This window comes from Chaetodon trifascialis, chromosome 5 (genome assembly GCF_039877785.1).
Source record: "Chaetodon trifascialis isolate fChaTrf1 chromosome 5, fChaTrf1.hap1, whole genome shotgun sequence".
NCBI classification, from domain to species: domain Eukaryota; kingdom Metazoa; phylum Chordata; class Actinopteri; order Chaetodontiformes; family Chaetodontidae; genus Chaetodon; species Chaetodon trifascialis.
Window position 1 is genome coordinate 19,311,337 of NC_092060.1, and position 13,736 is coordinate 19,325,072.

The following is a 13,736-nucleotide window of genomic DNA, read 5'->3' on the forward strand; positions in this document are numbered from 1 at the left end:
AGAATGGCACGACCGTAGCTCAGTCTGTGGGGATTTGATGGCAGTCAGTTTGAGTCCACAGCAGAGAGAGTGGACCGAGAGCTGGAGTGATGCCACTGCTCTCCCCTCGAGTGCATGTCTATGGGTCCAGGTTTTATTCCAGGCCTGTGTGTGTGTAAACTGTATAATGCAGTGATAAAACTGAATGTCCCCCTTGGAGAAAAAAATGATAATAAAGTAATTCTTCTTCTTGTGTATCATTAACAGAACTTTGTAGTACGATTCCTCTTTCAGTCACTGGCTCGTACAACTTCACATCAGGGCGACAACATACCTTAAAATTACATAACTTAATGTTGTATTTTGTACAACACAATCGGTTGAGAGAGCAAATGAAAACCCAACATTACTGTCACATTAGAAAAAAACCCACACTGCTCTAAAACAGCCAATTTAAGAGCTTCCAAGAACTGGCTATAGGGTGAATCACTATTGTGATTCACCACTTGGTGAGCAGCAACAATTTTATTTATAGTGTACGCGGATTCTGTGGATAACTCTTGAAATAGCAGCAGAGACAGATTAGAACATGTGAATTAGTTAAAATATGCTGCAGATGAAACACTCACAGACACATGAGCTTAATTACCGTGGTCAAACGCGCAGTCACGCATGAGGGAAGGAAAACAAGAAAAAAGGAGCGAGCAAACACAAAGGAGTACAGTGTAATCATAATGTAACAGTTTGGCACATATTTGTTCTCCACACGTGTTTGTCTGTGTGTGTGTGTGTGTGTTGTGTGATTGTTTATGTTGTGTGTGTTTACTCTTCACTCAGTCTGAACTCCTCCAGTAGTCAAGTAGCCCAGAGTGAGCATGTGCTCTCAAAAAGCCGTTCAGCCATGCCAATGCATCAGCAGAGCACTCAGCGGTGGCCAGGTTCACAACTCGGTCGTGTGTGTGTGCCTGTGTTCGTGTTTTAATGTGCGTGTGTGTGTAGTACTGTATGTATTGAGTTGGTTTGGTTCAGCACTGGGTCAGTTGGTGGTCATTCATCTGCATGTCATCTGCGAAATGTCACTGCTGCACTGTTTTCGTATTCATACACACCCACACCCACACGCGCACACACACACACACACACACATGCATGCAATCTGTTAAAACTGAACTGTAATCTATAATTGCAGGGTGATTTTCTCCAATCATTTGTTTTCCTGCTCTCTTTCTTTGTTGATCACTGCTGCCGCCTCTCTTTGAATTCCTCCCCTCCATCTCTCCATCCCTTCCATCCATCTATCCTCTCGCTCCATCTTTCTCCACGTCCTTTGTCATCACTCTCCTCCCTTCCTCCCTCCTTCACCATTACCTCATCCAGTCATCCCACCTCTCCTCTCGCCCCTTTTACCTTCTCCTGCATGCCTGTCACCTCCTTTCTATCCCTTCCTCCCATCATCCCAACCTCTCCTACCTTGCCTCTGTCATCCCTCCATTATCCTCTTTACCCCTGCATCCTTGTCTATCCCCTCCTCTATTAGATATTCCTCTCACCCGCTCTTTCCTACTTCTCCTCCCTCTCTTTGCCTCTCTCTCCGTCACCTGAGGTAGACAGTTCTGTCAGGAGTCGGCCTTATTTACCGCCTCTCTTCGCTCCTGTTTACATTATCGATCGGCAAGGTTGCTTTAGTTCCACCATACATCAACACCAGCCCCTCTCCTCCTCCTCCACCTCCTCCTCCTCCTCCTCCTCCCCAACCCACTGTTACGGCTGCTGGCTCACATTACCCTGAAACACAGAGAGAGGGAGAGAGGGAGGGAGAGACTGGGGGAGCTCGATGGGGAGATGGAAAGCAAGCGGAGCATGTTAGGATGTGTGAGGGATTTATGTATGTGAGAGAGTGTGTTGGATGGTGTGTTATGCTGCATGTGTGAGAAGCAGTGTTAAAGGGAGAAAGTGGATGGGTGTCTTCTGATAGTGTGTATGACTGACAGTAAGAGTGTGTGTCTGTGTTATGTGTGTGTATTTAAAATGCTTAAAACATGCGCAATCGCCCTGTGTCATCAGACGAGGCTGCTATCACACTGCATGGCCAGAAGTATGTGGACACTCAAACATGACAGCCATTTCTGACTGTTGAATATATTGTTCCAGAAAAGAGAATGAATATGCTGCTGTAACACTCCCCTGGGGAGATTTTGAGACCTTGCTGAAGCAATTTAGCCACAAGAGCTTCAGTGAGGTTTGCTCTGATGTTGGGTTGAAACAGGGAAAAACGATCATTATACAAAACATGGACAAACAGAACCACGGGAGGAGAGTTCTGTGGTCAGGTGAAGTGAAGACTGCTAAGTTTCCATCAGAATGTGGCACAAGTTTTAACCAAACTTCCAGCAAACTGATGGCTTGGTTTCCATCTATTACTGTTATCCGAATAAACAGCTGGTGACGCTACCCCTCCAGTCGGCCGCTATTAATTGCAGAAGAACAGGGTGCAACGAGATGGCATAATTAAGATAATTAATTGTCTCCACATGGCTCCACACAGATCAGATGTTTTCCTTTGTCCCTATTTTTAGTCTCTTCAGCGGATGTTTAGGTCACATACTTCATGTTGGTCATGATTTATTCACTAAGTCCATCGCACTTCGTCGCCTTTTGCTTTTATCAATACACCGCCTCAGCCGAGCTTTTGTGTGAGTGTTTTTCAGATTTGTGGCACTCAGGTGTGTGTTTGAAACTTGACAATGCACCTAAAAACAGGTGGATGGAAACACACTTAATGACACGAAATAGGTTTGGAGACGTTAAGGCGAGACACTCGACCCTAAGAACACTGTTCCTATCATCAAGCATGAGGAGCGGTGCCATGCCTTGAGGCTATTTTTCTGCCGGTGGAACAGTGGACAGAATAATGAAGAAGCAAGATTCCCTCAGAACTCTTCAGGACAACAACAAACCATCAGCTAGAAAGTAAAATCTCAGAAGAAACTGGGTGATCCAGCAAGATCATGATGGCAAACACACATCAAGAGTAATCTAGAGGTATCTGAATCAATTTAAGGTTAAACTTTTGGTATGGCCTTCCCAAATTTTTGACCTTGAATAGATGAGTCGTTCCAAGGGAGCCAACAAACATGGTTGACCTCCAATTCTTCCAAGAAGAGATGTTAAAGATTCAACCTGAATTAAAGCTTGTTGACGGATGCCAAAAGCGACTGATTGAGGTGAAAGGAGACACAGAACCAAAAACTAGCTGAGCCGTATGTGGATTTTTCAACTATTACACTTTGTTGGATTTGTTGAAGGGAAACTTCACCTATAAACATCTTAATATATAATATCTTATAAACATCAAAGTCTGGTTATAGGTCTCGGGAAGAACGACTGCATCTGTGAAAAAAGTTGACTGAAGTGTTTTGTGGCTCTAGAGGGAGCTGCGTCTGATAAAATTGTGTCTCTTGAATATAAATATAATGAATATAACATGTCTCCACAAATAAATGTTTCAAGGACGGTATTCAACTACAGAAAATCTTGTATGGAATCAGGTTGTTTTTTAAATTATTGAAGGCAGATTGAAATGCATTTGCAAACGTATCTTGTGATTTATATATAAACGACTCTTTCCAACATTTATAGTCATATAAATGTTAAGAAATTTGATTTTGAAGGAGTGTTGTCGGGCGAAGAACATCCTTGACAGCAGCGTCTATCTTGTCTTAGCGGCCATTATTGTCATTATTACTCCTCTTTGGTTCTGGCACACAGCTTGACAGCACATGACAACAGCATTAGTCCCGGCCATGGCACTGATTGGCTAACCGTTAGCATCCCGCTGTGCTTGTCATGCGTCTGCACCCGTCTGTTTTTTCAGAGGACAAACTGCTGTTTCACGTTGTGATGCCAGACGAATCAGTCAACTGAGTGGATTCGAAGGTCCAGACCCAGGCGACAATTATGAGCTAGAACATGAGGAGAGAACAAACATTGAACAGCTGCCCGGTGTTTGGTAGCTGCTCTCCACAGGGAAGTAATAACTCTCTTCTCTCTCATAATTAAATATGTTTGATTTATGAATGCTTGGTAGTTAGCTAATGATCCTTAGTTGTGTATTAGCATTATATAGCTAACATGTTAGCTAACACTGGTGTTAAATGCCATATCACTAACATAGCAGTTTGCAAGGAGACATATTTGTGCGTGTTCTACATTACATATACATTTGTGACCATCCTTTTTTTTATATATGGGCTTTTTTTTTTTACATTAAAAAGTTGTTTGCATTGAAAAATGTGTCTGTGGTGAGAGTCATTTACATATAAACCAAGAAATAGATTTGCGAATCCTTCTGTGAGCATTCATCAGTAACACAAGTCATCTGATCACCTCTCATTTACAGTTGCCATACAGGCCTAATGTTACAATATAAAGATTTTCAACAGTTTATATTCAGAGAAATGGGAAACAATCTATAAAAATTAGGTGAAGCCACATGTGGCAGTTTTCTATTTTTCATTTTCTGGCCTCTCTTTGTTGATTAATGGGGGAGAAACTTAACAGACCAGCTCGCTCATGCTGATTTTGCACATAACAGGAAGAAGCATTTTTTCCAACAAGCAGTTTTATGCTGTCTACCTAACAGCAGCTATCATTATGGTAGATGCACACAGTGCAAAAAAATAAGCAATGTAATGGCCCCATTTCATTATCTTGCTAGGGGTTAAATATTTCCAAATTGTCATTGAGCATGAGCCCATGTTGAGTGTATACCATGTTGGTTTATGAAATGCAAAAAAGGCATTTAAAACTGCCTGCAGATGAACATTAGTGTGCAATGTGAATTGATGGCTGTCATTACTCTCTGGGTGAACATTTCAGTGACGTATTGAGTCTTTGCTTCTGTGGGTCTGAAAAGGTCGATCTTCCACACAGAGGAGGGAATCATGACCTATTGTTAAACAGATGTGAGGCCTTTTGATTTTTACCCTACAGACTGTGTTTCCAAAGGGTCTGAACAACAAGCTTCATCGGCTAGTAACATGATATTCTGCATAATGATTTGATTGTGGCCTGATGTAATATAATCTAACTGTGCAGCTTTCTCAATGGATGTACAAAAAAAAATGTAAGCACTCAGTCGTCACTCATGGCCCACTGGAGTGTGTCTGCGTCTGCAGAGACATGCCTGTCTTTTCTTATGTTGCTGTGTTCACGATATTTCTTGGTGTCAACCTTTGGACAGTGGGTGTGTAGCCCCCAGCCAATAACAGTGCACGTGATGAGGGCAGGACTCTATAAAAACATAGCAACCACGTGCCAGATCGTAAGCATCCATCAGCCTTCTGGTGTGGTCGAGATAGAGAGGACGGGCCAACTTTAAATTCTGTTTTTACAAACCGCATCCAACAACTCATTCTGCCTTTAAGGCAGCAGTTCTTTAAATCTCCAACCACGTTTGGATGGCATATTGATTTCTGCCTTTTCGTTAAATGAAGGAATCATTATGTACAGCACAGCTAGTTACATTATTCACCAGGCAGTGTTTATATATCTGATTGTGATGCTCATATTGTACAGTACGAGTGTCTTTTGTCTCAGAGATGAGTTTTAAAAAATACATGCACCTGTGACATGCACCTGACATCATCACATCTTTCCATTGGTTTAGGCTGAAAAACCAAGCATGTAAATTATTGTATTGCATATCAGCTAATTCTTGCGCCATTTCCAGAGAGCTTTCACTTCAATCACAGGAACACTACAATGTAAAAATACTCTTTACTTCAGTAAAAGTACAGTATTATCATCAAAATATACTTAAAGTACTGACTACAGAGGCAGACTGTCAAAGTTATATCTAATATATTAAATCTCTATCATAATTATTGTGGTAAGACATTAATAAGTGTCCTATAATAACTAATAAAGTCAATACGCTACAAATATGGACGCTAATTAGCAACTAATTAATGGTGAATATATGTACCTTAATGTAAGTGTGACCATTATTATTACTTCTGCATTAATATCTAAGATACATTTTAAGGTTGCAGCTGGTTGATATTATTATTATGTTAAACATTATGTTAATGTAAGTTTATCTTGTGTTTTTTTTATATAACATCTTAATCGTTGAAGTAGCTTACAGTATGTAGCTATCAGATAAATATAGTGGAGTAGAAAATAGCTCTGAATCTATTCTGTCTGAAATGTATGTGGGTAGAACTTGAAGTAAAGTGGTAAAATAAAATTAGATCTCCTAATTCTGATGCCAACCTGATTAAATTTAAAACACAATAAATGTTTGTATAATTCAAAGTCGGCTGAGTGGGCTGAGTGGGCTTCTCAGTTTTCTTTCTTTCGTCTTTACCACAGTATTTTTCTCTTCTACGTCGTCCTCTCTTAGTCGGCCCGTTTGTTCACAATGTCCATGTGGTTATATCCTGTTTTCCACCTGAGAATACTGCAGCGCTTATCAGATCGATTAGAAGAAGATGCTAGAAGCTTCTTTCATCAACATGCAAAAACACAAATCAGTCTGACCTAATTATACCACAACAGCTTGTTCCAAACAGATGGCAGAAAGACACTTTTATAAAACATAGTGCTGCACTTGTTTTACTAAGGGCCCATCACACAGTACGATCTTCTTGCAAAAACAATAATGAACAGGCTAACAGCATAATGAAAAGAAACAAACTTAAAGGTAAAAATAACAGCGCAGGCAGGCAGACAAGGAAGGAGACCCGTAAGTAACACAGGGGTTAAGTAAAGTAAATTTGAACATGAGTGCAGCTCAAACTATATTCATCACACACTTGATTTGCCTTACACATTGAAAGAGGCAGTGAGAGACTGCGTGTGTGTGTGTGTGTGTGTGTGTGTGTGTGTGTGTGTGTGTGTGTGTGTGTGTGTGTGTGTGTGTGTGTGGGCCTGCTCTCTCATAAGTGGGCGTCACACTGGCAGGAGCCTTAAGAGAACTTGACTGAGTGCCATCCGGTGACACCCGCCCTGGCTTTTCTTTTTGTCTGCCTTTCCAGCTTTTTTTCTTCCCCTCTTATTGTCATTGGAGCCCCCTTTTTGGCTCTGTTGCCCCCTTCCTTCGCCTCCCTCTCCTCCCCCCTGTGGCCTGTCAGCATCCGTACCTGGGAGGCCACGAGTCGCTGCATATGCTTTTCATACTCAACGGCCGTCCATCCGTCCATCCCACCTCTCCCCTTTCTCTCTCTGCCTCTCTTCTCATACCCTCCATCTGTCCCACGCTTTTCTTTATCTGCCTTTAAAGCAGGAGGCAGGAAAAAGGCTAGCTGGTCCTTTGTGTGCTCGGTCTCAGTTTGTGCTCAGCCAAGCGGACACAGCTCTTAAATCCAGGCCCTGGCTTTGGCACAAAAGGAAGGCTCAGGTCTTGTAAAGGCCCCTACGGCTCACCCTATCTCTTTCCACCTTTCTCTGAAAAAGACAGAGGGGCAGTTATTCTAAACAGGAGGACAAGAGTGGACGGAGAAGGGGGAACAAGATGCAGATGCTAAAAGGAGCGGACATAATTCTCTTCCTCGCAGAGCAGCAGCAAAGATGTTCTTTATTCCCTCTCACTCTCCAACTCTCTTTCCCTGAGCCAAGCAACACTGGAGCTTTTTTTAATCCCTTTTTCTCCTTCAAGGCAAATGAATTAACTGAATGAATTAACACCATGGTTGCTGCTGCTGTGATCATCATCATCACGCTCCTCCTCATCAGCAGCAGCAGTTTTGACGAAGCTTTTTAACACCTAGAAGGATCGCACTGCTGACGCCGTGGCAGGAAGAAGCAAAGATGTCGACAACCCTGTCAAAAAGAAAAAAAAAGAAACGAAAAAACGAGGAGGAAAAAACTCCAACTAGCAAGGTATCGCAGTCTGAGTGCTACAGTCTTTAGCCCAGAGCCTTGTCAAGTCTCTTGGCACAACTAAAGAAACCTTACTGCTGATGATGATGGGAACAGAGGGGGAGGAGGTGAGATGGGGAGGAAGAGGAAAGGCGGGAAGAGGATGGGAGCGAGATACAAGGGGGAAAGGAACAGGAGGGGGCGGTGGGGGGCATATGTAGGAGTGAAGAAGAGAAAAAAGAGAGGGTGAAAAGAGGCAGAAAGGTGAGGAAGAGGATGAGAAGAACAGGAGGAAATGAGGTGTTCAAGTTGTTGATCTCGACGGGCAGAAACACCACGTCTTCAAAGAGAGAAACAGAAAGAGAGAGAGAGCGACAGGGTGACAGGCGAAGCAGAGAGATGGAGGTCTTGGAGGAGAGGATGAGGGGGAGTCCGGGAGAGCTGCATTGAGGATTTTAATTAGCGGTAATTGGCCACCGAGGGAACAGAAACTGGGAGATGGGAGGCAGGGAGGGGAAGAGAGGGGAGCATAACAGCCAGTTTTTGACAGAGAGATATCTCTCTTGCTTTGTACCTCTCTATTTCCTTCAGCACTTTTCCTATCGGGGCCTTTCCAGCTCCATCTTGTCTTCCCTCCATCTTTTTCCAACCTCCAACTGCATTACTCCTGCCATCCCCAAACTGTTTCCTTCACTCTCCACCAATTTCCCCCTAAATACAAGAGGCAAACATAAAGCATCTGGCAAAGCAACGCGTGCAATTATGATGAAACGCTTTGCACACTTTACTGGGCTGCAGGATTGTTTTAAAATGCAGATATTTAGGATTTTCTGAGCAGAAATTTGGAAAAAGAGGTGAGAAACGTAAGTGTGATCTATAGTTAATCTGCAGGAAAAATGTGAGTGGAGAGGTGTTCTGTTTTGCGATGAATGATGCTGATCATATTTTATTTATTAAAGCACTTTAAATTAAAGCTGCTATAATCAATACTTTCATTTTCACAATGGATTAATGACTACTGGTATGTGAAAGGAGTTGCTCATAGTGATGAACCCACACCCAGCTCTGCACCTACCCTCAGCTGTACAGAACATTATCATTACTTTGACTTTCCAGCTATTTCCAGCATTGTTTTCAGCTGCAGCAGGCAGCCTTTCAGTTTAAAAAGGACTCTGAAAACCCACTTTACACTACTTGCTCAGCACCAAATGGCAAACAGATACAGTTAGCGACTAACTGGGGAACAGAGTGGAGCATTTAGCAGCTAACGAGCCAGATATTTCCCTCAGGATATTGCTAGAGACCAAAAACAAGTGAATGATAAGTTTACTCTGGATCTGCTGGATGTATAAATCAGCAACAGTCTGCGAACAAGTTCATCATATTAATGTCAAAGTTGATGATATGTCAGTCTTGTGTTCACAGCTTGTTTATGCTGCCCCCAAGTAGCTGGAACATCCATTATTTCAGGTTTAAAGTACACCAACTGATCTTAACGGAAAACTCGAGCAATTGATTCTAGTGGTCATGATAAAATTGTAACCGCTGGGATCTGGGAATGTGGCTTAAAAACTGGGTGGCAAGCAGCTAGACAGTGATACTGATTGAAAACAAGTGAACAATTTAGCCAATTTGTGAACAACAAAGTGTTGTTCCTAATAATCCATCACTGCAGGAGTAAACCAGCATGTACATCAGAGTTAAACCAGGACGTTGGTCTGAAAAATTTGATGGAGGTTTACAACTGTCAGTTTGAGCAATAATTTAAGCTTTTGTCAGTTGTCCAATTAAAATTGACTGACCTCAGGTTTTTGTATTAATCTGTATAATGGTCTGACTAATTGTATGTGTTGCTTCCATTTACCTGTTTTTACTGTTTTTCAATCACATTTGCCAGGACTGCCAGACAAATCTCTCTATTAGGTTCATGGAAAACTGCAAAGTTGTGGGGTTGCATGCCTGAAGTTCTTCGTGTCTTACATTTCATCTTTTGCACTGTATTTATAGTATTAAAGGTTAAAGGTAAAATAAGAATTAAAGGTTTTCTGTAGATCTCTGTATTGACGCAACTCAAGCAGAGTGCTGCCTTCACTGGATGTGAATAGTGACTGTGGTCCTGTTGTCAATATCTCCCTCTCGGTCTCTTTAGACCCACCCACGGCACCTAACCTCCCCAGTGTGATGTATCTTGGCGTGTTTGGTAGGGGAGCAGGGGCCCTCTGGGGAACAGGTTAGCACGGTTACAGCTGTGTTTATCGGTACACAGGTGAGCTCCGGGGCGCTGGGTCGCCTGGACGACACATTCAACCTGCACTCCCCTCTCTGGCAACCACAAAACACACACAAGCACACACCTACGATGTGCACATGGATCTTACAGCATACAGCCAACTCATAAGCAAGCAACACATTAATTTTCTGCACACACAGACGGATCTCAAACCATTCCGCTCTTAATCAAGTCCACCTAATTACAGCAGCTCATGTGCCCCAAAGTTGACAGATTGCTGATTTAAGATTCGGTTAATGTGTGAACTTAGGCAGGGCCTACTTGAAATTTTCCAGCTGTCATTTGTCAACATCTCCAAAGTGCACGTGACTCTTGCTAAACAGCAGCGCTACTGTGCTATGCACTCCGGGTGTTGCTAGGTTACGGTACTGGGATGCTGCTGGCTAAGTGGCTGCGGGATCATCGACGGACACTCTGCATGGAGGGCTGACAGCGGGTCCTCTGGACTATTTGGCATCTCGTGAGTCAGATGCTCTTGAAATCCCACATCTGGTGGCAAGCCTGTACAAATCAAGATCAAAGTGTTGGCTTTGAGATTGGACCTGTCTCTCAACCTCTCTGCCTCTCTCCTGTCGAGTTTCATTTTCATTTCTCGCTCCTTTCCACGGCAGCGTTCAGCCTTCACACAGTCCTCTGGCTGCTTTGTTATCCCTCCTTTGCTTTCCCTCTGTTGTTGCTGTCTCGCCTCTCTCTCCCTCCCGCTGAGAGGTAATCAAGCCCTGTTGTGAGTGTTTAAGCATCAGAGCAGACGCACGTTGAATTATTCTTGGGACTTAATATTTCGTCTGGGAGGAAAGAGCCCATCTCCATACCACACGCTGGGAAACGGCCACGCACACATGAATGCAAGGCAGAGAGGCTTGCACACACACATGCACACACACCCACACATAGTTAGTCAGTCTGTGAGTCAGAAAGATAGTCAGTCACACAGATCTCATGCTGACAGAAGTTACAGGTAAGAGAGTGATGGGACCTGACAGGCAACCACACTGTATACACTGATATACTACACTTAATGCAACAGAGACGCAAGTAAACACTGCACGCACAGGCACAGTGCCACGCTGTACGATCCGGTATATCAACATGAGAGAAATGCACGTGCGCACAGCTACAAGCTCACACATATAATGGCACACAGTGACAAGCAGCGGCAGCAGAATCCACTCACACACACAACAGCTCAACATCCTCAAAGTTAAACAAGCGAGGCAACAAAGGAAAGCACACAATGTAAGAACTCATCTCTTCCTAATTCCCTCCTGTCTCCGGCTCCCCTCACATCCGTCCCCTCCCCCACGCTGCTTCCTTTTATTTTATTTATTTTTTACCACTCTCCCACTTGCTCCTTATCTATCTCTCTCTACTCCTGCTCTCCATTCTGCCTTGAGCTCGCCTTTATCATCACTTCTCTGTCCTTTTTTTTCCTCTTCTTTCTCCTCTCCTTCTTTCACTGTGAACTTAAACTCTCCGTGGAACCATAAGCTGATATCACACAGTCTCAGTGTTCCTTTAATCTCTCTCTCTCTCACACTCACACACACACACACACACACACACACACACACACACACACACACACACACACACACACACACACACACACACACACACACACACACACACACACACACACACACACACACACACACACACACACACACACACACACACCTGGGTGGGCATTATAATATACAAAGCTTGGCTAGGGCATTATTGAAATTCCTTATTGGTGTCATGCAGTCTGCATCCCATTTCAGTGGTGGACAATATCATGATTAACTCCTGATGAAGCATCATGTTTTCATTGAGGGGGCGGGGAGGGGGGCATAGGACTGTTTTGAACTGTGTATGACACTTATAATGTCCACTCTGAGACAAGTAATATTCTGCATGTAGCTGATTCAGAGACTTTTTTGAATGGGTAATCTATGATGTAGGACAACCCATCTCTATGTGAATTTTATTTATTTCATTTTATTTATTTATCTTTTTTGTGAAGCACTTGTGACACTGTTAAGCAGCATATAAATGAAGAAAAAAGAAATTGATGTAGCAGAACCAGAGATATCGTCTTTCTTCTCAAAACCTGATGCCTACATTACCCATAATGCCCATTGGCCGCCAACAGTTTGGTAAGAGATTGGGCTCGGTTACGTTAAATAGCTACAAAGGCTACAGAGGTGCGGTAAGCTCACTCCCTTCTAACTCCACACCCTCAGATTTCAACTATTTCCACATATGCAGTAATTCTCCCCAAGACCTGGAAACAGACATCAAAGTGTAAAATTGGTGGAGATCCTCTCGAAGAAAAATTTAGGAACAGTTCTGGTCCTGGAGTGTCTTGTTGACATGATAGAAAGCGACTGGTAACTTTTTGCAGTACAGTGATCACTGCTGCATTGTTTGAGGACTGCACAGCCAAAACTGTGTTCATTTTTTTCAGATTTTTTTCCCCAAATGTTTGCTTTTGAATCACTTGGTAATTTTACATCTTGAGGCCCCTTGAAGTATTTAACTGAGCAATGAAACTGACCTGAAGACTTCAACACTTCAACGTCCTGAGTGTCTAGAAACAGGAAGAGACTGTGCTTTTAATTTTGTAGTTTTCAGAGCAGCTGTGCAGCTCTGTTTAATAATGTCCACATCGTGTGCTGATGCTCTCCCGGTAGTCACATGATGTGTTTCTGATGTCAGGAAAGCTGGGGGAGATTTTTTTTTTTTTTTTAACTAAAACACCTAGAAAAGCTTTTCCTGTCATGTTGAATCTTCAGTTTCGTCACATTATACACGCAGCAATGGAGTGCCACTTAATAATTGAGTGCCATTTACTTTGCTATAAATGGAAAGCAGTAAGTGACATTATTATGGATATCTGGATGGGTTTCTGCCGGTGGTTGCGTTCGGGCTGAAAAGGAAAAGTGATCTACTTCAAGTCCTCAAGGCAAAAGAAAAACATTTCAAGTAGCGTACATGATTTCTGAAGAAGAATAAAATATTCCTCTTCCATATTTGGACAGCAGGATTGCCCTTTTTATGTTTTGTTTCGTGTTACCGTGAGGCTGTTTAATCTTTATTCATGTCAGGAAAATCAGCCGCGCTGTTTGCTCTTTCTGAGCAGCTCCCTGCATCACTGTCACATTTCTCCCGCACCTGGAAACAGTCCAGGGGAAGCACAGTGAGCAGCGTCACGGGAGGAGCTGGAAGTTACACAAACACTCACACGCTTTCTACTCACACTTTGCTGGCAGGCCGTAGCCACAGGTGATCTTGGCCTCTCCGGTCTCGCAGCCTTGGAGGGAAGCGCACTCCTTTTTTAGCATCGGACCTGCAGCGCGGTGGATTGCTCCGTCCACTGGAGAGGAGAGGACAGGAGACTCAGTGGGTTGACCTACTTATGTGAATCCCCTGCAATCTGCCTCCTTACAGGGAGTCTAAATGTTGTTTGAAGTCCAGCAGATACATTTACAGGTGTCAAAGCTTAGCGCTGAAAGGACCTGGATAATGCTGGTATTAGTGGTGAACGGTTGAGTTTCTCATCTTTTGCAGGTTGCTAACTTTTCTCCCTAAATCCTGCTTTTTTATCTTTTAATAAGTTAAA

At 43.1% G+C, this 13,736-nt stretch overlaps 1 protein-coding gene across 3 annotated transcripts in view; it reads right to left on the bottom strand.

The window, feature by feature from the left end:
* macrod1 (mono-ADP ribosylhydrolase 1) overlaps positions 1-13,736 on the bottom strand; it is a 111,030-nt gene that overhangs the window by 20,287 nt on the left and 77,007 nt on the right. For 2 of the 3 annotated variants that reach the window (XM_070962590.1, XM_070962589.1), the window contains exon 5: positions 13,374-13,490. The exons of the other annotated variant lie outside the window; for it this stretch is intronic. In XM_070962590.1, the coding sequence (XP_070818691.1) occupies positions 13,374-13,490 (117 nt within the window). The remainder of the gene's footprint in view (positions 1-13,373; positions 13,491-13,736) is intronic. 3 annotated transcript variants of the gene reach the window in all.